Consider the following 25,854-nt stretch of genomic DNA (forward strand, 5'->3'; position numbering starts at 1 on the left):
CAGGTGATGTTGCCATGGTATATCAGGAAGCAATGCATATTTCCTTCCACTTCTTCTGGGCGGACAAACACAGCCTCGATAAATTTGAAGGAACACATCATTCCGCCATGCTATATATTAAAAGCGTACTTTGTTGAGCACTACTAGTTTTGAGCGTGGCTCATTCCTAAGTGCATCTACGACTGACGTCGATTCATCGTCCTCGTCAAACAGAAATCACGTGTCCTGCTATGCATGCTTACATTCTGAACTCAAATACACATGGCACACAATTTTCAAATATAGCCTGATGGAATTACGTATTTCTTCGAAGAGTACTTCTTTTATACAAACATGGTTGTTTAGTGATCCATTACTAAACAGACAACATGCAAGTGTTTCACTATTGCAGGTGCGATCGTAGATATACGAGACTGCATCTCTACCACTGTGCAGTAGTGATTTAAGTAGATTTTGAAGAACAGTGGCCGGCGGCTGTGGCCGAGCGGTTCTAGGCGCTACAGTCCGGAACCGCGCTGTTGCTGCAGTAGCAGGTTCCAATCCTGCTTCGGGCATGGATGTGTGTGAAGTCCTTAGGTTAGTTAGGTTTAAGTAGTTCTAAGTTCTACGGAACTGATGACCTCAGATGTTAAGTCCCATAGTGCTTAGAGCCATTTGAACCATTTGAAGAACAGTGAACACTCATATCCAACAGGAGCATCATTTGCAGTAAGAACGGAAATTAAGTCAGTAACATCAGCTCACATTAATTTTGAGAGTAAACTCGTCCAATGTTTATGTAAAAGAAGTAAAATTTTTCAAAGGGAAATAACTTTAAAGGGTTTACTTGGGTTGGTACGAAACTGCCTAAAAAATGAAAACCATTTTATTTCGATAAACATTATCAAATGCAATGCAAGTTCCCTTGTTGTTCCAAAACCTGTCATCTATACTCGGTCGTAGTACTAAATTGCTTCTTAAGTACCTCCATTTATAAAACCAGATTGACCATTCATTATTCGAGAAGTGCTACAATGTTCAACGTACTTACCCATGACGCGATGCAAAGGATACATTCAGAAGGGGTGAGACTGTGGCTGTGTGCCGATGTTATGGTGCTACTATCAGACGAGAGTCTCTGTAAGATGCCATTAACAAACTGGAAGAATGGTTCCAGGAAAATGAACGTGTCATAAATAGGAATAAGACAAAAACAACGAAATTCAGTAAAAGAGATACCCTGCGAACAATGACATTCACCTTCGGAGAAGAACTGGAAATAGTCAAAACCTACAAATAACTACTAATTACACTGCAGATGACAGGCCATACACTTTACAAGCTGACTGAAGACGGGGCAGGAAGAACGATGGAAGTAACTTTGGAATAAAGAAACTGAGCCTACTTTCTGTAAAACCAAAAGTAAAACTTGCGCCTCTTGCATCAAACAGCACACAACTTACAAGTAAACACCGCACACACTCAAATCAAGGGGTGTATCTAGGCAGATACTACCTGCTGCACTGTGTACCTCATGGCAGTTCTCAGATTGATATTAATCCCACAGAGAACCAAACTTCTGCAAGAGAGGAAGCATAAAACAAGAGACAAAGTCCACAGACCCCTTAACACCCCAGCGATCACAAATAACGAATGAAAGGAAGCCAACGTCCAGTCGCGCCACGTATATACGTAGGTGGAAGCTCATCGACTGTATCAACGAATATGCTCAACTAAGCGATATCACAACACCACCAATTTTTTGTCGGTGCACCATATGCGGAGAACCTAGCAATACATATCGCATCAGCAAGTGTAAAGGAAGAACATTAACATTATCTCATTAAGGAAATTATAATAACTTTAATTAACTAAGTCCTTGTACATATTGTGTTTAACAAAATCTTTCTTTTGTGAATATTGTAATGCGTTTAATATACGCTTATAAGGTATTTTTCATACCTATCAGTCATGCTTTCTTCAGAAATGCAATAATTACGTTCATTTCAAAAATATGATGGCACTTTCTCATTTACATAAACTTCACTGAATAGCTTGTGTAGTACTTGCTCTGAATATTTCCCTGAAACCATCAAGGCTTGTGCTGGTATTTGATCCATATCTAGGCATTTGTTCCCTCCGAATTTGACCAACGTTCTCTGATATTCAGAGATATAGATTACACGTTCCTTATCGTCCTTTGATCTCTGTTCTCATTTTAAACTGACCTATCTGAAGTCTCCTGTGTGTATGGCGTCCCCATATGTTGTCAGAAAATGCAATTTGACGAAATATATGTGAGACTGTATGAAAGTAGCATAACACGTCGTGTGGACGTAAGGTCAAACCTATTATCAAAAATAATTAATTTTGTAAAACTTATTAATATACTGAATCACCGACGATATGCATCGCATAGACATATTATAATTGTATTAACGATAGTTATTATCTATTCTTTTCTATATATCGAGGAGAAAATGCGCGCTTTTTTTGTCTCGTTTGCCGTCTCTCTTGTTCACGTCATAACAGCTTAAGTAGCCATATCAGGACTAGGCGGGCCTGGCGCAGCCAATATTTTATGTTCTTACCAAGTAGGTGGACTTTAAATAATTATTTTGTATTGCTGGCCTGGCTAAGCGTAACGAAGAGATATTACAATTATTTTCTCAGTTAAATAGTTTTAGAGCAACTAAATGATAAGTTACTCCAGACCGTTTACTATTTGATTTCGGAAGAGGTTTCACATGGAATTTTGTGTTGTAATGTCTGTCTCCGACATAGTGTATTAGGACTAGCCACAGATATGTGTTTTTAAAGTCATGATATTATGCTAGCTAAGGCAGAAAGTATTATTAATAGCAATAATACATTCCAAGACTCATTGAAATGATCCTGGCCAGATATTAAAAGGCGCGTTGCGTATATAGGCTAGAACCCAACCAAAATACATTGGGCGCAGTATCTGCAAATCATCTTCAACTACGACAAACTTAGAAGCTAAATAATAAACAAACGTAATAATCATTAAAACATTTTCTTACTAACACTAACACTGTCAGACGTTATGTGTGTCAGCCATGTAAGCCTTTGTGTAAATGATAGCGGTTAAAAATACACTACTGGACATTAAAATTGCTACACCAAGAAGAAATGCAGATGATAAACGGGTATTCATTGGACAAATATATTATACTAGAACTGACATGTGATTACATTTTCACTCAGTTTGGGTGCATAGATCCTGAGAAATCAGTACCCAGATCAACCACCTCTGGCCGTAATAACGGCCTTGATACGCCTGGGCATTGAGTCAAACAGAGCTTGGATGGCGTGTACACGTACAGCTGCCCATGCAGCTTCAACACGATAACACAGTTCATCAAGATTAGTGACTGGCGTATTGTGACGAGCCAGTTGCTCGGCCACCATTGACCAGACTTTTCAGTTGGTGAGAGATCTGCAGAATGTGCTGGTCAGGGTAGCAGTCGAACATTTTCTGTATCCAGAAAGGCCCGTACAGGACCTGCAACATGCGGTAGTGCATTATCCTGCTGAAATGTAGGGTTTCGCAGGGATCGAATGAAGGGTAGAACCACGGGTCGTAACACATCCGAAATGTAACGTCCACTGTTCAAAGTGCCGTCAATAAGAACAAGAGGTGACCGAGACGGGTAACCCTTGGCACCCCATACCATCACGCCGGGTGATACGCCAGTATGGCGATGACGAATACACGCTTCCAATGTGCGCAGACTGCGATGTCGCCAAATATGGATGCGACCATCATGATGCTGTAAACAGAACCTGGATTCATCCGAAAAAACGTCGTTTTGCCGTTCGTGCACCCAGGTTCGTCATTGAGTACAACATCGCAGGCGCTCCTGTCTGTGATGCAGCGTCAAGAGTAACCTTAGCCATGGTCTCCGACCTGATAGTCCATGCTGCTGCAAACGTCGTTGAACTGTTCGTGCAGATGGTTGTAGTCTTGCAAGCATCTCCATCTGTTGACTCTGGGATCGAGATGTGGCTGCACGAACCGTTACAGCCATGCAGATAAGATACCTGTCATCTCGACTGATAGTGATACGAGGCCGTTGGGATCCAGCACGGCGTTCCGTATAACCCTTCTGAACCCACCCATTCCATATTCTGCTTACAGTCATCGGATCTCGACCAACGCGAGCAGCAATGTCGCGATACGATAAACCGCAATCGCGATAGGCTACAATCCGACCTTTATCAAAGTCGGAAACGTGATGATGCGCATTTGTCCTCCTTACACGAGGCATCACAACAACGTATCACCAGGCAACGCCGGTCAACTGCTGTTTGTGTATGATAAATCGGTTGGAAACTTTCCTCATGTCAGCACGTTGTAGCTGTCGCCACCGGCGCCAACCTTGTGCGAATGCTCTGGAAAGCTAATCATTTGCATATCACAGCATCTTCTTCCTGTCGGTCAAATTTCGCGCCTGTAGCACGTCATCTTCGTGGTGTAGCAATTTTAATGGCCGGTAGTGTAGTTATTAAAAACATTGCTGTAGAAACATCAATAATAGCTGATACAATTGAGAAACATTATATAAATTTTAATAAACAAATTATTGCACTTATCACATACGTGTATCAGACATATACCGCAGGCAGCGCAACTGCTGTTTAGGTTTTTATGTTAGTAACGCCACATAGCGCTCTGTATGAAAATCACTGACTGTGCTGTGTGCAGTCTGTGGCTAGTTTGCATTGTTGGAATATTTGCTATTGTAGTGTTGGGCAGTTGGATGTGAACAGCGCGTAGCGTTGCCCAGTTGGAGGTGAGCCGCCAGCAGTGGTGGATGTGGGGAGTGAGATGGCAGAGTTTAGAGAGCGGACAATCTGGACGTGTGTCCGTCAGAAAAACGAAATTTGTAAGACCGGGTGTCATGAACTGTTATATATATTATAACTTTCGAACACTATTAAGGTTAATACATTATTTGTTCTCCATCAAAATCTTTGATTTGCTAACCATGCCTATCAGTAGTTAGTGCCTTCAGTAGTTAGAATCTTTCCTTTTCTTTTTTTCTTTTTTTCTTTAGAATCTTTTCTTCAGTATTGGTGCTCGCTGTATTGCAGTAGTTCGAGTAACGAAGATTTTTGTGAGCTAAGTGATTCATGAAAGGTATAGGTTATCGTTATTCAGGGCCATTCTTTTGTAGGGATTATTGAAAGTCAGATTGCGTTGCGCTAAAAATAATGTGTGTGAGTTTGTGTTGATCAGAATACGTAAAGAGAGAAATGTCTGAGTACGTTCAGTTTTGCTCAGCTGTTTGAAAAACAAATAACGTAGAGGTTTTCCAGAACAGTCATTCTTAATTTTTCTAAGGGGGTGTTTCACAATTAAAGGCTGGAAATATACAACTGATAAGATATAGAAATGACATTACCTAACTTTTAATAAATAGTTTTATTGTAACTATCTTTATACAAATGTACAATCCTTCATAGTAAGGTGCGTAAATTTACAATACTTAGTTAAAGTCTTATTTTTTATAGACTAGCCAATAACTGATGGTTGCTCTGCCGCTCGAAAATTTGGATAATCTGTCCAGCAGGCAACCCCGTTCCGTGTAAGTACAATACATTTTATTGAGCAACGTATAGCGCCCGCGAGACTTTCGGTGCAGAAGAAACTACCATTCCTGGCAAGCGGCAGCTGGGCGCACTTAGAAAATCGCGCATAGTGCCAACAAGCGCTCGCTGCGAGTCTCGCGTCGCTATCGGCGGTGACGTCACAGCTTGGCCTTGAGATCCTTGCGGGCGAGCTTGGCGTGGATGATGCCGGACGGCTTGTCCACCGGCTCGTACACTTCCTTGTTGTCGCTGCCCACGATGCTGCGCGGGAACTTACTCAGGTCGATCGTGAAGTAGTGCTTGTTGGGCATCCACATCTCGATCTGCGAAATCTGCAACGGGAGAGCCTCGTTAGGTACGCTAATGCGCCGCTGGAATGAACTACACTCCTGGAAATTGAAATAAGAACACCGTGAATTCATTGTCCCAGGAAGGGGAAACTTTATTGACACATTCCTGGGGTCAGATACATCACATGATCACACTGACAGAACCACAGGCACATAGACACAGGCAACAGAGCATGCACAATGTCGGCACTAGTACAGTGTGTATCCACCTTTTGCAGCAATGCAGGCTACTATTCTCACATGGAGACGATCGTAGAGATGCTGGATGTAGTCCTGTGGAACGGCTTGCCATGCCATTTCCACCTGGCGCCTCAGTTGGACCAGCGTTCGTACTGGACGTGCAGACCGCGTGAGACGACGCTTCATCCAGTCCCAAACATGCTCAATGGGGGACAGATCCGGAGATCTTGCTGGCCAGGGTAGTTGACTTACACCTTCTAGAGCACGTTGGGTGGCACGGGATACATGCGGACGTGCATTGTCCTGTTGGAACAGCAAGTTCCCTTGCCGGTCTAGGAATGGTAGAACGATGGGTTCGATGACGGTATGGATGTACCGTGCACTATTCAGTGTCCCCTCGACGATCACCAGTGGTGTACGGCCAGTGTAGGAGATCGCTCCCCACACAATGATGCCGGGTGTTGGCCCTGTGTGCCTCGGTCGTATGCAGTCCTGATTGTGGCGCTCACCTGCACGGCGCCAAACACTCATACGACCATCATTGGCACCAAGGCAGAAGCGACTCTCATCGCTGAAGACGACACGTCTCCATTCGTCCCTCCATTCACGCCTGTCGCGACACCACTGGAGGCGGGCTGCACGATGTTGGGGCGTGAGCAGAAGACGGCCTAACGGTGTGCGGGACCGTAGCCCAGCTTCATGGAGACGGTTGCGAATGGTCCTCGCCGATACCCCAGGAGCAACAGTGTCCCTAATTTGCTGGGAAGTGGCGGTGCGGTCCCCTACGGCACTGTGTAGGATCCTACGGTCTTGGCGTGCATCCGTGCGTCGCTGCGGTCCGGTCCCAGGTCGACGGGCACGTGCACCTTCCGCCCACCACTGGCGACAACATCGACGTACTGTGGAGACCTCACGCCCCACGTGTTGAGCAATTCGGCGGTACGTCCACCCGGCCTCCCGCATGCCCACTATACGCCCTCGCTCAAAGTCCGTCAACTGCACATACGGTGCACGTCCACGCTGTCGCGGCATGCTACCAGTGTTAAAGACTGCGATGGAGCTCCGTATGCCACGGCAAACTGGCTGACACTGACGGCGGCGGTGCACAAATGCTGCGCAGCTAGCGCCATTCGACGGCCAACACCGCGGTTCCTGGTGTGTCCGCTGTGCCGTGCGTGTGATCATTGCTTGTACAGCCCTCTCGCAGTGTCCGGAGCAAGTATGGTGGGTCTGACACACCGGTGTCAATGTGTTCTTTTTTCCATTTCCAGGAGTGTACATCCGCACTTTTATAGTTCCTCACAGCAAAAAGGTAGACTCCATCTTTCCAGATTTCCGAAAGGCGTTTCACGCACAATTACCCTGGCGGCCAATAACCAAGCTACGCTCATATCTTAGGATATGTGCGAATTTGTCAATAAAGTTACCATTATAAATCCCAGTTTGTTATATTGGACGGTAAATATTCAATAGTAATGAAACCACATGCGCCCCAAAGGAAGCCCATAATATTCTCAGTACGCATAAATAATTTATCAAATTAGCTCAGCAACACTGTAAGATGGTTCACTGTTGATGCTGTTGTCTACAGCGAAGCATCGCCGCGGATTGAAACTCCCCTTACTTTGATTCGGAGATAATACATCAATCAAAAAAATATGAGACTGTAGTGTATGAGCATGTTTCTGTCATCTTGTGTAACAGAGTAAAACTGACGACTTGTTCCACGTGTGTTGCAGTGTATCTTACTGGAACGGTCTTTTAGTTCTTTTTGTAGTTTTCATTCTCTAATCCAGTGTTTTGAGCTCTAACCCACTATAGAGTTGCAGGGATTTCCAGCCAGTCGTTAGATGGGCTGTTGGTAGTAGCGCAGAGGGGTTTCCAATTGCGAATGAATGGGAGACGCCTACCAGTTGCCTCAGAACCCAGGAAAATATTGGCCATTGGCACTATCTTTAATTTAATTCTGAGATAATGTTGTCCCTTACTCTAGACAAAAATTAATTTTTTTTACGTGTTTATCGTTCGTGGGTGTGCACACACACACACACACACACACACACACACACACACACACAGAGAGAGAGAGAGAGAGAGAGAGAGAGAGAGAGAGAGAGAGAGAGAGAGAGACCTTACGTTAAAAGTTGTGCCAATGAGGTACCATTACACACCGGAAGCAACCATGCGAGGTAGAAATTAAAACCAAACAAACTACTCTGCGAATCATCATTATTTGGGTTTTAAGACAGTTCAATTTATTCTTTCAGTTACATCGGACACCAGTTTCTCTGAAAATGGCTAATGGATACACCTTGTTCTACTAATTATATCTCTGTATATAAAAGGAAACTTTCCGACTGACTCACTCCTCATTGCCCAGCCCAAACAGCTACGGATAGAAACTCGAAATTTGGAGAGGTTGACCTTACACTGTAGGCATCGTTTAAGAATGGCTTTTACGAAGAAGGACGGAAGCTCGGGTTTAACGTCCCGTCTACACCGATTCATTAGAGACGGAGCACAAATTCTGATTGTGTCAGGGATGGGGCGTGACCTTTCATAGGAAACATCCCGGCGTTTGCCTGCAGCAGTTTAGGGAAATCACGGGAAGTCTAAACCTGGATGGCCGGACCATGTTTGAACCGTCGTACTCCAGTGTGCTAACCGCTGCGCCATCTCGCTCGGTATTTTTCGAAATAGACCCCTAAGGGGAAGGAAATAGGCGATAACAGTTTTTTGAAAGCTGTCGCTATTAGGGCAATTTTTAAGCTAGAGCTATGATATTTGGTATTTGGCTTCTCCGTCAGAAATAAAAAGATACGCGTTTCAGTATTCTTGGAAATTCAACACCCAAAGGGTGTAACAGGGGATGAAAAATTTTATGAAAATATTTCGTTGTCTCTGTTCGAAATAAAGAAATATGTGTTATGGGACGAAAGTTTCTGTGGAAAAATCACCACAAAAACTCAAAATGCAAAACTTAAAAAAACTTCCTACTTCAGCTACTAGAATCACTTTTTGGTCAGAAGTACATTTGGAAAGGACTATTCTTTTACGGCCTTAAAGGCAAGCGAAGCAGAGGGCGCTAAGCTAGTTTGCCATAAAAGCTAATCAAACGTCATAGGAACAATTCATCGAACTAGAGCGTCGACTGTAACTCCCAACACCATAACAAAGATAAAAGTGACAGGCGAATAGAAAAATGGTGAGGCTCATAAACGCCGTTTCCCCTCTAGCTGGGTAGGGAACAATTAGAAGCAATATTAAGTAGTGCAAACAGGTTGCTTGGCTTAAAAAAAAATGGCTCTGAGCACTATGGGACTCAACTGCTGTGGTCATCAGTCCCCTAGAACTTAGAACTACTTAAACCTAACTAACCTAAGGACATCACACACATCCATGCCCGAGGCAGGATTCTAACCTGCGACTGTAGCAGCAGCGCGGCTCCGGACTGGAGCGCCTAGAACCGCACGGCCACCGCGGCCGGCTGCGTGGCTTACATTTCAGATATAAGGTTGTTAGTCGCTAAAATAGCGGTTGGTTAAATCTCACAAGTGAAGAAGATTGAGTAGAAAAAGCGAAGGAACTGTGGTGCCTGGAGAGCAAAATTATACAAAACAGGCGAATTTCGGTAAACGTAAACAGGATAATGTAAGCGAAGGAAGATTTTTCAGCAGAACTGCTGTCATCAAATTTTAAACTAGAGCACATGGATAATTTTACGAGAATGTGTGTCGAAAGCATAGCACTCTGTAGTAAGAATACGTAGACAGCGGAAAAAGGAGAAAATATGGCAATGGAAAGCCAGCAATATTGAGTGTTGTGGAGAAGCACTGTGGATATTCAGGGTAGCAAATAAAAAGAACATTTGAGGGAAGCAGTCTACCAGGTGGTCTTACAAGAAATTAATATACGAGTAAAGCAATCTAAGACTAATTCATTAGGTAATACAGAAAGCAGTGAAGAGGGAGATGTAGTTCACAGATTATACGTATTGCTGTTGCCGTGGTCTTCACACCCAAGACTGGTTTAATGGAAATCTCCAAGCTGGTGTAATCTGTGTAAGCTTCCTCATCTCTACATAATGAAGACATTGGCTTAGTAGCCACGCATACATAATGCAACACTGGATATAAATAAATGGATAACGTCGAAGCAGTCTTGTGACGACTCAAAAGAGAGAAAATTTACTCTAAGCCACTATGATTCTTAGCAACGAATCATCTCTTACCGCCAACTGTGCTCTTTACTTGAGACATTTCATAAAAAGAGTAGCTCTGAATATTTACTTCTTTGTGGGCACAAGATGATTATTATTTATTATCTTCTCTTCTGTTATGTAATATCTTCTCTGTGAAATTTAAGACTCATTAATAACGCACAAAATAAACAACATTTTGCGTTAGTCACATTACTTTTTTTTAAATTCGTTTCGCATCGAACGGGATGGGCCGTGACAAAGTTCTTTTTTTTTTTACTAACGTTAAGTGAACTTACAGTGTAGCCAACACCTTACTGCAGATGTAGTACATGTGACGATTCAACAGTTGCGTAATTAGATACGTAGTCTGAAGGACTTAGGTTTAAATTCCCGCCTAAACATCCTGATTTGTGTTTTCTTGAGAACATAAAACTACTGCAGAAGAATTGTAATATGTATCCTTACTCGAGCAGAAGGTCGATTTCCTTAACTTATCGTTAATCTGAGCTTATATTCTTTCTCTAATACTCTGGAGTAAAATTTTACCTATGCTACTGCTTTCAGCTCACTGCATCTCCCTGTGCTCATCCTATCAACTTTACTTGCATTATTTTGCCCCTCAAAATGTATTGCGCTGTGGCACCATGCAGTAAGTACAATATTTCTATCAAGCACGCAAGACCTCTCACAACTTTCTCCTCACACTGCTGGCTACCAGAAGGCATTGCAATTCAAGACGTAAAACACAAATTAATCTATGTAATGAAGAGTACATCTGTTTTCCTAACAGTGTTGTGGAAATATTGTTTTATTTGTGTGAGATTAAGCAGATACAGCAACAACGTACAGCTGAATCGCGAAAATCTCCTGCCGAAGAGAGCGAAATACCGCGCTCACACTCGCTTCTCATGCCACGTCCTGTCACAAACTCTCATCATTCGTGTTTGCGCGCGGTTTCGTCCCAAAACGAGAGTAATTAAAAAAGCCAACTCGGGTGGGAAGCACTGTGACGTGTGCGATATAACAGCTGCTGACGAATTCCATAAAGCTTCCATCCGTGCAGACTAGATAATTACCGTACACCCGGAAAATTAATCTGTGACAGCAATAATTCGCCGTTCGTCCTTTTTTCGATTCCCTGTCTTCTTCATCAGTAAGCTTACTAATATTGTGTGTATGAGGGGAAATGATGGTGACTGTTTATGAGCAATTTGCCTTGTCATGTTGCTACTCAAAATGAAAATCCATTTCCAAACTAAATAACTTGTATTTGGTTTACGAGAAGCTATATTCCTTGTGGAATATCTAAAGAAACAGAAAACTGTAGGATAGACAGCAAATGAATGATGACTCTCCTACTTACAATACTTGCAGAATACGTACCACAATACGAGAATATCCATATTGGAATTTTCTTTCCATATTGGTAATGTATGATTCTTATTGTATAACTGGCCTGCAGACTTATAGAAGTTTGGGTCTGACCGTGATGCGTGCACGGATAGACGAAGCGGTTAAGACGACCACTTGTGTAATGCGGGAAATCCGGTTTCGAGTTATAGTCCGGCACAAATTTTCTCTGTCGTCATTCCAATACACAACCCTGTAGAGGCTTAATTGTAACCGGGTAAGGTGGCACATTGGTTAGCACACTGGACTCGCATTCTAGAGGGTGACTGTTCAGATCCGCATCTAACTATACAGATTCAGGCATTCCGTGATTTCCCTAAATCGCTCGAGGAAGGACAGGGCCGATTTCCTCCCCCAAACTTATTACAATCCGAGCTTGTACTTCGTTTGTAATGACCTCGATATCGAAGTAACAACTATAGTCAGCTGAAGCTCTGCTTCCATTTGTTTCTGTTTCGCTGTAATTAAATTTTCATCCTCACGGTAATACACATACAGAACAGAAAATTAAATAGAATCCATGTTCATAACATCATCTACAACGCTCATCCTCTTGCATTGAAATTTAACCAGAAGATACAGTCAGGAAGTTTCATCTGCCGATCTCTAAGTTTTATGTATGTGGTGTCATAATTGAACTGGTATGTAATGCGAATCGTCAGGAACACCTGCAGAACGATATTTTCATACCAATAATGTTCTCATATTTCAATCCAATGTGAAACTAGTAACTTTATTACCATTTATAGTTAACTATGGCTGCTGCTGTAGGATGAAAAACGCAAACGTGTTCTTAAAATGTGTCTCAATGAATATACGCAAGTACTTTCAGACAGGTATATGAGTAACCTAAAACCATCAGGTAAGCAGTAATACAACACAAATGAAATGAACACATTTGAATTCAGAAGAAGTTGCATCTTTTGCAAAGTAATTTCCCTTGACAAACTAGATAAATGTACAGTAATCCGTTTGTACAAATAGTTTTAGTGGCTTACATACTAAGATAAAAAAAAACATGTTTAAGGAGGATGAAATAAATTCCAGACAGTTCCCTGTGACAAAGGCCAAACCATAAACAAGGAAACACATTGATAACTCCTCTTTGATTTAAAAAATTCAAGTAGGAGTGCGAGGTCATCGGAAACTGAGTACGGAAAGCTTGGGATCTGCAATAGTTCAATAAAAATTTGAAAACTCATTACAGTGGTGAAATCGTAATTGTCAATGAACGACAAAGAACTCTTTGGCAAGACTGTGTAAAAGATGCTCTGAATAATTTAGTCATCACTATATGGAAAAATCTCTTAGAAACTTTATGTTGCGTCAAGAGCTTTCACGAAGTTTCTCACAAAGTACCAAATAAGAAAGCTCTGTGAAATAGATTAGAAGAGGTGTATTGTTAACAGCCATATGTTGGTGTGCTTGAATAGAATTTCGAATAATTTAAAAAAACTTCGAAGAGTGCAGTAATTACTCACGAAAATTGTTTCTACAGATAAGCTGTTGAGCTCCTTTTAACATGTCTCAATACGGAGTCATTTGTACAACCCACCTGAGACAGCACATGAAGTATCAATTTTGCATATTATTTTGCGCGTTACAAACTGAAATTCAAACTACATTTACATCCACATGTATACTCTACAAGCCACTGTGAACAGAAGGCAGAGTAACTATAATTTTCCGGGCATGATCGACTGTCAGAGTGGTACAACCTAAGAAGCTCAACAAGACACCTCTGGGAACAACATGAAGCATGTGAGAACCCAACAACGAGTCTGAATATCTTATTACCAAAATTACAGTATATGCGAAATTGCAGTGTCAACTGACGTATGGGAGGCAGAGGTAGCTGCGAAAATTACTATGTACACGCCCTCCACATGCGTCGTTAAGGCCATTCTTCTCGAATAATGAACAGGGGTAGATACTGACCTGCTGGACTTTGTCGAGCACCATCTTCTCTGTGAGGTACAGAGTGTTCTGCACAGACGGCGAGAAGATGCCGGTGTCCGACGGTCCAGCGAACTTGTCCAGGATGCACTCCTTCACCGCGTCCCTACAAATACAAACAATAATCACATCTAACTCCGCCTGAAGAGGTCTCAATGTGGCCATAAATTTCAGGACTAAAATACGTGGGTAATCCCAAAAGTAAGGTCTCTTATTTTTTTGTAAGTACATAGATCTGTTTATTTCTACAATGGCTTATACCAGTTTACAACTTGAACATTTATGTAGAAAAATAGCTAATCACCATTTATGTCGATGCATTTTTGTAGGCACTGTGGCAGTTTTTGTATGCCTATGTCATATCAGCTCGCCGTCATGCCGTTCAGAAAGTTATGAACCTCTTCTTTCACCTCGTCGTCGCAGCTGAATCGCTTTCTGGTCAAATGTTCTTTTAACCTATAGAACAGGTGATAGTCACTGGGCGCCAAGTCAGGACTATAGAGTGGGTTGGTGATTATGTCCCACTGAAACTGTTGCAGGAGAGCAACAGTTTGCCGAGCGATGTGTGGGCGAGCGTTGTCATGGAGAATGTGTACGCCCTTGCTCAACATTCCTCTTCTCCGGTTCTGAATGGCCCGTTTGAGTTTCTCAGAGTCTCACAGTACCTGTCAGCGTTAATTGTGATACCAGCGATTCAGCTACGACGACGAGGTGAAAGAAGAGGTTCATAACTTTCTGAACAACATGGCTGCGATCTGGTACGACATGGGCATGCAAAAACTGCCACAGCGTCTACAAAAATGCATCGACATAAATGATGATTATGTCGAAAAACAGGTAAATGTTCAAGCTATAAACTGATTTAAACCATTGTAGAAATAAAGAGGTTTATGTACTTATAAAAAAATAGGAGACTTTACTTTTGCGATTACCCTCGTACTCCTTCACCCTTCAATATAACGTCGTTCGTCAAAAAGAAAGTCAGCCTTCGGCATACCAAATGTGTGCACTTCTAAATTACCGAAAATAACGACAGTTTCTTATAACATTTTACTGTAAAAAAAATGCTGCATCAGCAGTGTCCTAAACAAACGTGTACATCACCTAAGGAACTTCATTATTGAGGTTATATGGTATTCAACTGTATAAAAAGTTTGTTCGTAACGTGACCTGTGACAGACATATAGGGTGCGTAACGTAATACGGACGCCTCTAATATACAGCATTATTCGTATATACCTCAAAGATTTCAGAAATGACTCCACGAAAACTGCATGATATACCGAAAATGACCCATATCAGTGGATAGAACATCTCTCCAAGTTTCGATTCGTAATACGCGCCGTAGCGTAGGTACAATACAATCAGTGTAATTGTATGGGGCAGGCGTGTCGGAACATGCAGCATGCAGATAAGTCATCTGCTCCATATTGACCCTTCGAATTAGTTCACGCGTGTAGAATGTGTAAGTAGGCTGTTTAGGTTTTTATGTTGGTAACGCCACGTAGCGCTCTGTATGAAAATCACTGACTGTGCTGTGTGCAGTCTGTGGTTGGTTTCCATTGTTGGAATATTTGCTATTGCAGTGTTGGGCAGTGGTGGATGTGGGGAGAGAGATGGCAGAATTTTGAGAGCGGACGATTTGGACGTGTGTCCATCAGAAAGAGTAAATTTTAATACTGGATATACTTACTTACTTACTTATCGCGAATGGACCCAGAAGGATCACGCAAAGCTTTCTGACGTCGTTTCTTCCATACTTCTTTCATTCGTTCTCCATGTTTTCTTTTTCTTTCTTCTGTCCATTTTGTTCCTGGTCTCTTTAGTGCTTCCTTCTCCGACAATACAATCCACTTTTCCACCTTATTTCTAAAAGTTTTTCTATCTTTGACATCTTTAAGTTCAATATTTGCTTTTTGTAAATCTAATTTTACTTGGCTAATCCATGGTGTTGTCGATTTGACTTTTTCTATGTAAGTGAGAATTCTGTTGGTGAGTCGTGTGGGGGGAAGTCTAGTGACATGTCCATAAAATTTTAATCTTCGCCTTCTTATGTCTGCTGCCAGGTTTGATGTAGTTTCTGTGGTTCTTCTTGATTGTATCCGGTATCCTTCTTCTGTTAATTTTGGACCTAAAATCTTTCTCATAATTTTGCGTTCTTCTTTTAGTATTTTTTCTAAATCACATTTTGTGTGGAGTGTGAGCGTTTCACTAGCATATAGTGCTGCTGGCTTAATTACTGCGCAGTAGTGTCTGATTTTTGTGTTCGAGGAGATGCATTTTTTATTGTATATTTCATGTGTCATACCATATGCTCTCTTCATTTTCTGTTGTCTGATCTTCTGTGCAACTTTCTCTCCTCCGGTTGGCTCCAAAATTTCACCTAGGTATTTAAAATGTTTTACTCTATTTATTTTTCCATATTTTGTGTTCAAACTGTGTATATGGAATTTCGTACAGAAAAATTCTGTCTTTTGAATATATATATATGACGACTTTTGAACATTATTAAGGTAAATACACTGTTTGTTCTCTATCAAAATCTTTCATTTGCTAACTATACCTATTAGTAGTAGGTTCCTTCAATAGTTAGAATTTTTTATTTAGCTGGCAGAATTGGCGCTCGCTGTATCGCAGCAGCTCGAGTAACGAAGATTTTTGTGAGGTAAGTCATTCATGAAAGGTATAGGTTATTGTTAGTCAGGGCCATTCTTTTGTAGGGATTATTGAACTTCAGATTGCGTTGCGCTAAAAAAAATATTGTGTGTCAGTTTAGTATTGATCAGAATAAGTAAAGAGATAAATGTCTGAGTACGTTCAGTTCTGCTCAGCTGTTTGAAAATCAAATAACGTAAGGGGTTTTCCAGCACAGTAAAATATAAATTTTCCTAAGGGGATGTTTCATAAAAGGTAACCCAAAGAAAAGATTTACAATTTAGGTTTTAGTTGTTGCACCTTCCCAGGAGAATCCCATGAATTTCTCTTGCTCTTCAGCCCGTAATAGAGCTTAAATTGAGAGCTTATAATGTGAGGAACATGGAGAGATGCTGACGTCTGTCTATTGCTTTTCCGCAAATTGAGAGCTTATAATGTGAGGAACATGGAGAGATGCTGACGTCTGTCTATTGTTTTTCCGCAGTTGTCGTCTGAAATCCTGGAGATATTTATGAATAACGCTGTCTTACAAAGGATTTCGCAAGTGACAGCACGCTAAGGATACATAATACCCGTAATTTCTCTAACTGGAGATATATTTAAATTGTGGTGTTCTTGAAGCACTTGACAGCGGTAGCACAGCAACGCTTTACAAATTATTCACACAGTACGCAAAATGCAAGCCGTCGGAAAATCTCAGTTTCTTCATGGCTGAGCGATGCACAGCCGAAATATTAGAAGAAGAAGAATCTGAATTTATGAGGCTACACACCAGAAATTTAATGGAGCAAGTTCAGTTTCGCCTTTCATTGCCGAATAAACATACAAAAACCGAAGAAGATTGCACCGGAGCGGCAAGTCTTCATATAGAGCACATGTCCAATCTCTTTCACGGAAATGTTTAGCGGCGTACATTAAGAATTTCGTATCTTCTTTCTCTTTTATTATCGAGCTCTCAAAGATCTTTAACAAATGCACACCTTTTGCTTTAAAAATAAGTTATAAATTACGTCAGTATCTCTCTACAGAAAATTCGAGCGTTAATTAAGCGCAAAATATCCTGAGACTTCAGTGGGATCATGACCACTTCGTCTAAGTGTGGATGACAGCTGCTTTTTTGTCTGTACCATGAAAATTTTGAGCGTTTTTATTTGTTTCAGTTAATATCTGTAATTAATTTTAAACACGGATTAGTAGCACCACTCTTTATACGAGGCTTCTCACGAACGATAATTTAGCCGTCAGTTCAATTCTGCTAAGATTAGCAAGAGCTCAGAAAATTAAAATACCGTTTTTGTGCGTCGGGCCTTCATGTGATGATATGTCAATAACAAAACAGCCTACATCCAATTAGCCTTGCGCACGTTTTCGAACAGCAAAACCTGATACACTATCTGGAGGATACGGGACTGGTATTGCCCCAGACATTCTGATTTAAATTTTCCTCGAGCTTCTCAATCACCTTTGTACAGTGATGGGCTAATTTATTTTTCTCTTCCAGACTTCTAGATGGTAAACCTCTGATAACATTGTCATCATCAAGATGCTATACTCCAACCTTTTTCATTCCTTCTGACGTAGGGGTGACCGAGGTTAGTTGGCATAAGGGGCTAGCTGGCACACATCTTCTATTTCCTGCCACCGTGGAGCCAGTGCATTCCCATCGTGCTAGAAATGAGTATTTATAAAGGCGAACCATCCACTATAATTTTGCTTGGAAATGTCACGAAGGAAGGGCCAAAGTTTCATCGTTTTCTGACCGTTGAGTAAATTTTTTGATCGTAAATTTTTTTGTTCTTGTGAATCTGTAGATCAAATTTAGAAACTACTGATAATACACTCCTGGAAATGGAAAAAAGAACACATTGACACCGGTGTGTCAGACCCACCATACTTGCTCCGGACACTGCGAGAGGGCTGTACAAGCAATGATCACACGCACGGCACAGCGGACACACCAGGAACCGCGGTGTTGGCCGTCGAATGGCGCTAGCTGCGCAGCATTTGTGCACCGCCGCCGTCAGTGTCAGCCAGTTTGCCGTGGCATACGGAGCTCCATCGCAGTCTTTAACACTGGTAGCATGCCGCGACAGCGTGGACGTGAACCGTATGTGCAGTTGACGGACTTTGAGCGAGGGCGTATAGTGGGCATGCAGGAGGCCGGGCCGGATGGACGTACCGCCGAATTGCTCAACACGTGGGGCGTGAGGTCTCCACAGTACATCGATGTTGTCGCCAGTGGTCGGCGGAAGGTGCACGTGCCCGTCGACCTGGGACCGGACCGCAGCGACGCACGGATGCACGCCAAGACCGTAGGATCCTACGCAGTGCCGTAGCGGACCGCACCGCCACTTCCCAGCAAATTAGGGACACTGTTGCTCCTGGGGTATCGGCGAGGACCATTCGCAACCGTCTCCATGAAGCTGGGCTACGGTCCCGCACACCGTTAGGCCGTCTTCCGCTCACGCCCCAACATCGTGCAGCCCGCCTCCAGTGGTGTCGCGACAGGCGTGAATGGAGGGACGAATGGAGACGTGTCGTCTTCAGCGATGAGAGTCGCTTCTGCCTTGGTGCCAATGATGGTCGTATGCGTGTTTGGCGCCGTGCAGGTGAGCGCCACAATCAGGACTGCATACGACCGAGGCACACAGGGCCAACACCCGGCATCATGGTGTGGGGAGCGATCTCCTACACTGGCCGTACACCACTGGTGATCGTCGAGGGGACACTGAATAGTGCACGGTACATCCAAACCGTCATCGAACCCATCGTTCTACCATTCCTAGACCGGCAAGGGAACTTGCTGTTCCAACAGGACAATGCACGTCCGAATGTATCCCGTGCCACCCAACGTGCTCTAGAAGGTGTAAGTCAACTACCCTGGCCAGCAAGATCTCCGGATCTGTCCCCCATTGAGCATGTTTGGGACTGGATGAAGCGTCGTCTCACGCGGTCTGCACGTCCAGCACGAACGCTGGTCCAACTGAGGCGCCAGGTGGAAATGGCATGGCAAACCGTTCCACAGGACTACATCCAGCATCTCTACGATCGTCTCCATGGGAGAATAGCAGCCTGCATTGCTGCGAAAGGTGGATATACACTGTACTAGTGCCGACATTGTGCATGCTCTGTTGCCTGTGTCTATGTGCCTGTGGTTCTGTCAGTGTGATCATGTGATGTATCTGACGCCAGGAATGTGTCAATAAAGTTTCCCCTTCCTGGGACAATGAATTCACGGTGTTCTTATTTCAATTTCCAGGAGTGTAATTGTCGAAAGTGAGGTTAACTGGAGTTGCATGCATGTATTACAATCTTTTATTTCTGATGTACGGGATCGTGTGGTATCCACTTCGTTTATGATATCAATTTGGCACAGCTAGGTTTGGGTTAAGTTGACAAGTTTTCCAGCAGTTCACATCGAACAAAACCGACAAGGAATGTCTCACTGTCTCAAGAGCCTCCCGATCACCATAAATACATTTCAATGATTGTTTTGGCGAATTACTATGCGAGTCATGATCCAGTGAAGATTGTCGAACCGACAACAATGAGGTTCGCGTGTCCACTATGGTCAAAAAGAGGAAATTTGGAGATGGCCAGACGACGACGATTCGCTTTGGTACAACCAATATAAAACTGCGGGAAAATTGAATTCACGTGTTCAATTAAACGAGCGCCCAACCTCTACATTCGTAGGAGATTTAAAACATTGAACTGATTCTATTTGAATAATTACAAGTATCTATAATTAGCAGAACCTATTTTTCTTGAAGTATTCATTGTTCGGCTAGATAGTTAGGCTCATAAAGTTGTTTATGAACTTAAGTAGAATTTGTTTTTTTTTTTTTTCAAGTGTTATTTCTTCACAAGGTATTTAGTTTTTGAAGAATTTATTCTTTGAAAAGAAAGTTATCGTAAGTTTTGATAAAATAATATGTTGTTCCTTGAAAAGTGCTGTGTTCTGCCTAAGTAACCATATCAGGTTATGCCAATTCACCCATAGGGGTATGCCAACTAACCCAGCAGATAATTGGCCTGGTTCCAAACTTTTAGGAAAAACAGCCGCGTTTTAATAAACTACAATTTTACCAGCTGTCAACTGAGTTCTTCTTAAATGTTTTTCGATTACGTATTCGATTAACAGGTCCTACATGATTTTGTAATCAATAAGCTAAGCTAATCGCGGGATTCATCAGAATCTCTCCAAGTATTACCCAAAAAATCGAAAAATCAAAAGTCAAAATCCATGCCAACTAGTCCCTCTCTACTTGTAAACAGGAGAGGGCAGTCACCGGTGAAGTATCAGCAGGCACACTCACCAGACTTTGTCGAAGTTGACGCCGTTGGCGGTGGAGTAGTCCCACGTGGCGCTGACGATGGTGCTGAAGATCCTGTCGTTGGCGTCGGGCAGCGTGCGGTACTCGTCCTGGATGAAGTCCTTGAAGGCTGACTGCGTCGTCTTGAGGACACGCAGGTCGCGCAGCCCGCCCTTTATCTTGGGCCGCTCTGCAAAAGGACAACAGGGTTTCAAATAAGTAACATCTGTCGCGAAATTTGTAAAAGCTACCCCCTGAAACCAAGGAACGGTAGTACTGGTACTCATTAATGCGAAAATGGAAGGAAGACGAGGATGCATTTTCAAGGGCACGACGCGTCTGCGTGATCTTCCACAGTGTGAACTAAAGACTTAAAATGAAGTACATTCTACCTTCGAGGGGTAAGATCCGTTTCCGTACAGAGCAGTAGCCTTACGCTTCATACCTGAACAGAAAAGGATGTCGACTCAGCAGTAACTGCGAAGAAATTGGAACGCCGAACCATATCGTTCGGTGCTGTATCCATTTTAAGGACACCACTGAATACGGAGGAACTGAAATACAGAAGCACGGGTATGGGACAGCACACAACAGGTCTTAAGGGTACCAGATAAACATAATAGCTGAAAATATATCCAGGAGAGAACTGGAAATTTATCTTTAAAGATAGGAGAAACACCGCAGGTCCTTGAAGAATTTATGACATAAATGAATGTAATTAAGTACGGACTCCCCCATGGCCGGTGTTATTTTGGGTAAAATAATTTAGGTTACTGGGCCGCATCATTGTATTTACTAAAACAGCTAAATTGCCGACATGCTGATCGGCTTTCTGCGGTTCTCTTCAGGGAGTTGAACATAATTTTGGGTTTTGGGTCGCGTAATTGTAACTACTAAAGCCGCTAAATTATCGACGTTTTGACAGACTTCCTGCGGTCCTCCTCCAGGGGGTTCAGCGCCCTGAAGAGGACTACAGAAAGTCGGTCGAAACGTGGGCAGCTTAGCTGTTTTAGTAGTTACAATGACGGTGCCCACTACCAAAAAGTATTTATCTAAAAGGACTGAATGCAAAGTTTGGGCGTAGAAGTATGCTGAACTTCATCTGGCGGGGTGTCCAGCGTGGGCCCCTAAGCTGTCGTCTGTGAAATGTTGCGAAACAGCTGCCAGACAACACAGGAAGGCCAGACATTCCCCGCCGGAGCCGGAGGACGCACGGCGGTGATGGCAGCACAAAGTGGTACTGTGACAACGTATTGTTGATCAGTGGGAACTTTAATAAGCACTGCAGGTACTTCGGGATTTCAACTTCTTAGCCTTGTCGTGGTCTTCCAGATTTCAGGAAAGCTATCTTAGTGCCGGAAGCCATAAATCTCAAGCTATCTTTTTTGAGGCAATTTATAACTAAGATAGGACTAAAATCTTAATTACCAATTAATAAGTTTATAAATTTAGTTAGTAAATATTGTTATCTTAGGAAGAAATGAATTAGCACGAAACTTTCAGAATAATTAGGAAATAAAATTACAAAATGGTAGCTATTAAAAACAATAAAAATTTCAGTCTGATATAATTGGTAAGTGGTTACATTGTATATATACAAGCAACAAATAGGTAAAACTCTACGCACGTGGAATGTATCTTCAAAAATAAAAATCCTCTGATTACTGATTAGGTGAAAACTAAAATATAAGAAGATTCGGAAACAAATTGCTAGTACCAGCAGAGCTAATCTAGTTTACTGCATTTTGCAGAAAGACACTACGATTTAGTTCCAACGGAAGGTATCAGATGAGAGTTACAAATTGTGAAGATATGAAAAACCTCAGGACCGTAGAAGAGGATGCAAAAGTAGAATAAAGCTATATAATATAATTGCTTGCTCAGTGAGAGAAACCTGGCGAGACAAGGCTCGCATAAAAAGAATGAAACTGAAGCACTGAGTATAAAGTTATTTTAATGAAACGTGAATTTGTGTTTGGCGGGGACATCGACAAGTAAAGTTGTCTTATAAGGATACTGAATAATTAACGAATGGCGAATACTTCGACTGAACGAAGAGCGTAAATTTACGAGAACATTTTTTGCTGGCAAGTTGTTGGAAGTTTCCTATGTGTGTCAAATTTACAATAGTTTGATGAATAACTTCGCCACCCTATTGCGATTGATTGATTGTTACTATTAATTCAAAGGGAATCTATATCGAGAGAAATGGTGCTGCAGGTGTTACTAGCATAATTAAATCCCTATCGACACTTCTTAAAACAGGCTTCTTACAGTTTGCCTAAATCACACTAACAGAAAATCTGGTGTTATTCCTCTAAAGCAATAAATTTAAAAAAATCGTTCTCGTCTTTTTCTGAACCAATCGTGCTAGTAGTTACTTGTGATACTAATGACCGAAATGTTAAAAGTAGGTTCATAGTTCTTATTTTCCTCAATGGATCTTCGCTGGAGAAAGAAAAGGAGAAGTCCAACGGAGATAAAACAAGTAAATACGGTAAAATAGATCTCAAAGGAAAGGAAGCATTCAAGAAAATGGCTTTCCTTAGAGAAAATTAATCTATCAGCACGAAACAGTAATGGTTGTAATCTGATAGAATATTAAACTGTTTAACGAAACATACATGCAGCCACAGTGTGTTGTACTTTCTGAAGTTGTGCTCACCGTTTCTGGCCTGCGTGACGGTGCAGAACCTGTAGGCCGTGGGAGAGAAGATGAAGGCGTGGTTGTGCGGCCGCTCGTCGGATTGCAGCCTCTCCCAGGGGTACTCCTCCACGTGTACGGAGACCTCCTCCACGTGTCGGTACGTGTACAGAAAGTGGCTGCACACCAGCAACCCGAAGTCTTCCGGTGATTCCACCTGCGATACAGAAACACTTTATCAAAGGCCGCGTCACACGTTTCCCTATCCGTAATCACCGTCGTTTGTGTGAACTGCAACAGACAGGAAAGAAGCATCGTAGTCCGGGTAGTACAGAGATATTAAGTGCAGAAAATATTTTTGAAGTACTATTCATTCGTTCAAACTTCGTTCATATTTAAAGCAGTCTTTGTGTTATCTCCATCGCAAAGGCGTCAAAAGAAGCGGTGAAATGTAGGTAACAGCAGCTGTGTGACACCTTCACAGTGGTGCTATATAGAACTGTGGTGATACTTGGTGCCAGAATGATACCACTAAACCACATTATAATTCACATGAACTTCTGAGCTGTGGTCTAGTTTCGGCATGTTTCGACACCTTGCTGTCGGTAGTGTTGCCGGGCCCGAGGGTGATGTTGAAGAACGCCACGATTTTGCACCATTAAAGAGGAAGGCTACAGATACTTTTGGGCCAAATTTCAAATTTCTGCGTTGCAATGGGAGATTATTACTGGGTTTTAAAAAAAAGTAGCCCTTTAACTGTGTTTCGCAATGTAAAACGTCTCAAGGCTGAACCAAAAAGTCTATACGTTTTTTTCTCCGCCGCCGACCGAAAAGTGGAAAACTGAAGTGTGCAGTGATAAATAAAGAGTTACTTATTTTAACTTTTTCATGCGACATCTGAACCGACGACTGAATATTTTATGGTGGGTGGTGCGCGCTGCGTGATCTCCTATAGCCGTTGTGCCTGCCTACATTGGAAGTTTTGAGGCCATACACTGCTACCTGTGTCCGTGGCTTGTTGAAGCGGACCGCTTTGAGCAATGGCTTTTTATGAGTGGACTTCCTCTCTTTGTAGCATATTGTAATGAAACAAATGGTATTAACAACTGTTGTTGTTGTTGTTGTTGTGGTCTTCAGTCCTGAGACTGGTTTGATGCAGCTCTCCATGATACTCTATCCTGTGCAAGCTTCTTCATCTCCCAGTACCTACTGCAACCTACATCCTTCTGAATCTGCTTAGTGTATTCATCTCTTGGTCTCCCTCTACGATTTTTACCCTCCACGCTGCCCTCCAATGCTAAATTTGTGATCCCTTGATGCCTCAAAACATGTCCTACCAACCGATCCCTTCTTCTAGTCAAGTTGTGCCACAAACATCTCTTCTCCCCTATCCTATTCAATACCTCCTCATTAGTTACGTGATCTACCCACCTAATCTTCAACATTCTTCTGTAGCACCACATTTCGAAAGCTTCTATTCTCTTCTTGTCCAAACTGGTTATCGTCCATGTTTCACTTCCATACATGTCTACACTCCATACAAATACTTTCAGAAACGACTTCCTGACGCTTAAATCTATACTTGATGTTAACAAATTTCTCTTCTTCAGAAACGATTTCCTTGCCATTGCCAGTCTACATTTTATATCCTCTCTACTTCGACCATCATCAGTTATTTTACTCCCTAAATAGCAAAACTCCTTTACTACTTTAAGTGTCTCATTTCCTAATCTAATCCCCTCAGCATCACCCGATTTAATTTGACTACATTCCATTATCCTCGTTTTGCTTTTGTTGATGTTCATCTTATATCCTCCTTTCAAGACACTGTCCATTCCGTTCAACTGCTCTTCCAAGTCCTTTGCTGTCTCTGACAGAATTACAATGTCATCGGCGAACCTCAAAGTTTTTGTTTCTTCTCCATGGATTTTAATACCTACTCCGAATTTTTCTTTTGTTTCCTTTACTGCTTGCTCAATATACAGATTGAATAACATCGGGGAGAGGCTACAACCCTGTCTCACTCCTTTCCCAACCACTGCTTCCCTTTCATGACCCTCGACTCTTAACAACTGTTAGGGAGAGGAAATATGTGGTTTCAAAATACATATTCTCAAGAAAAGTTGAAAAATGTAATTTTGTTCATAGGTTCCTCCAGAGATTCAGAAAATTAGAAGACACAGAGAAACAGACACACATTACAGAATATAGCATCTCCCCAAGCTTCGATCTGTAGTATGCCCCGCAGTTTAGTTGCAAAGCGCACCACTAGATGGCAAGCATATCAAAACACGTAGACAAATCAGTTGCTCCATATTGTTGCATCGAATTAGTACGCGCCTGCAAGTAAGCAACTCAATGAATAGATTTACAAGGTGGTCCACTGTCGCTGCCCTTCCCCGATCAGCAATGAATTTCACGCACGTGCTCCTCCGCCCATATTGACGTGTGTCGCGTCACAAACGGTGCCCGTATCGAGCATTTGTAGCCAGAGTAACAATGTTGGAGAGGTACTCTATTCACGACGTGTGTCTGTTTCCTATACAT

At 42.3% G+C, this 25,854-nt stretch overlaps 1 protein-coding gene across 1 annotated transcript in view; it reads right to left on the bottom strand.

The window, feature by feature from the left end:
- Positions 1-5,409: 5,409 nt before the first annotated feature.
- The window catches only part of LOC126484036 (uricase), a 100,427-nt gene continuing 79,982 nt past the window's right edge, over positions 5,410-25,854 (bottom strand). Inside the window, exons 4-7 of the mRNA XM_050107372.1 lie at positions 23,329-23,524; positions 20,667-20,853; positions 13,675-13,798; positions 5,410-5,927 (exon numbers count right to left, since the gene is read on the bottom strand). Of these exons, the coding sequence (XP_049963329.1) occupies positions 5,754-5,927; positions 13,675-13,798; positions 20,667-20,853; positions 23,329-23,524 (681 nt within the window). The 3' untranslated portion in view covers positions 5,410-5,753. The remainder of the gene's footprint in view (positions 5,928-13,674; positions 13,799-20,666; positions 20,854-23,328; positions 23,525-25,854) is intronic.

Source organism: Schistocerca serialis, chromosome 6 (assembly GCF_023864345.2).
Source record: "Schistocerca serialis cubense isolate TAMUIC-IGC-003099 chromosome 6, iqSchSeri2.2, whole genome shotgun sequence".
In the NCBI taxonomy this organism is placed as follows: domain Eukaryota; kingdom Metazoa; phylum Arthropoda; class Insecta; order Orthoptera; family Acrididae; genus Schistocerca; species Schistocerca serialis.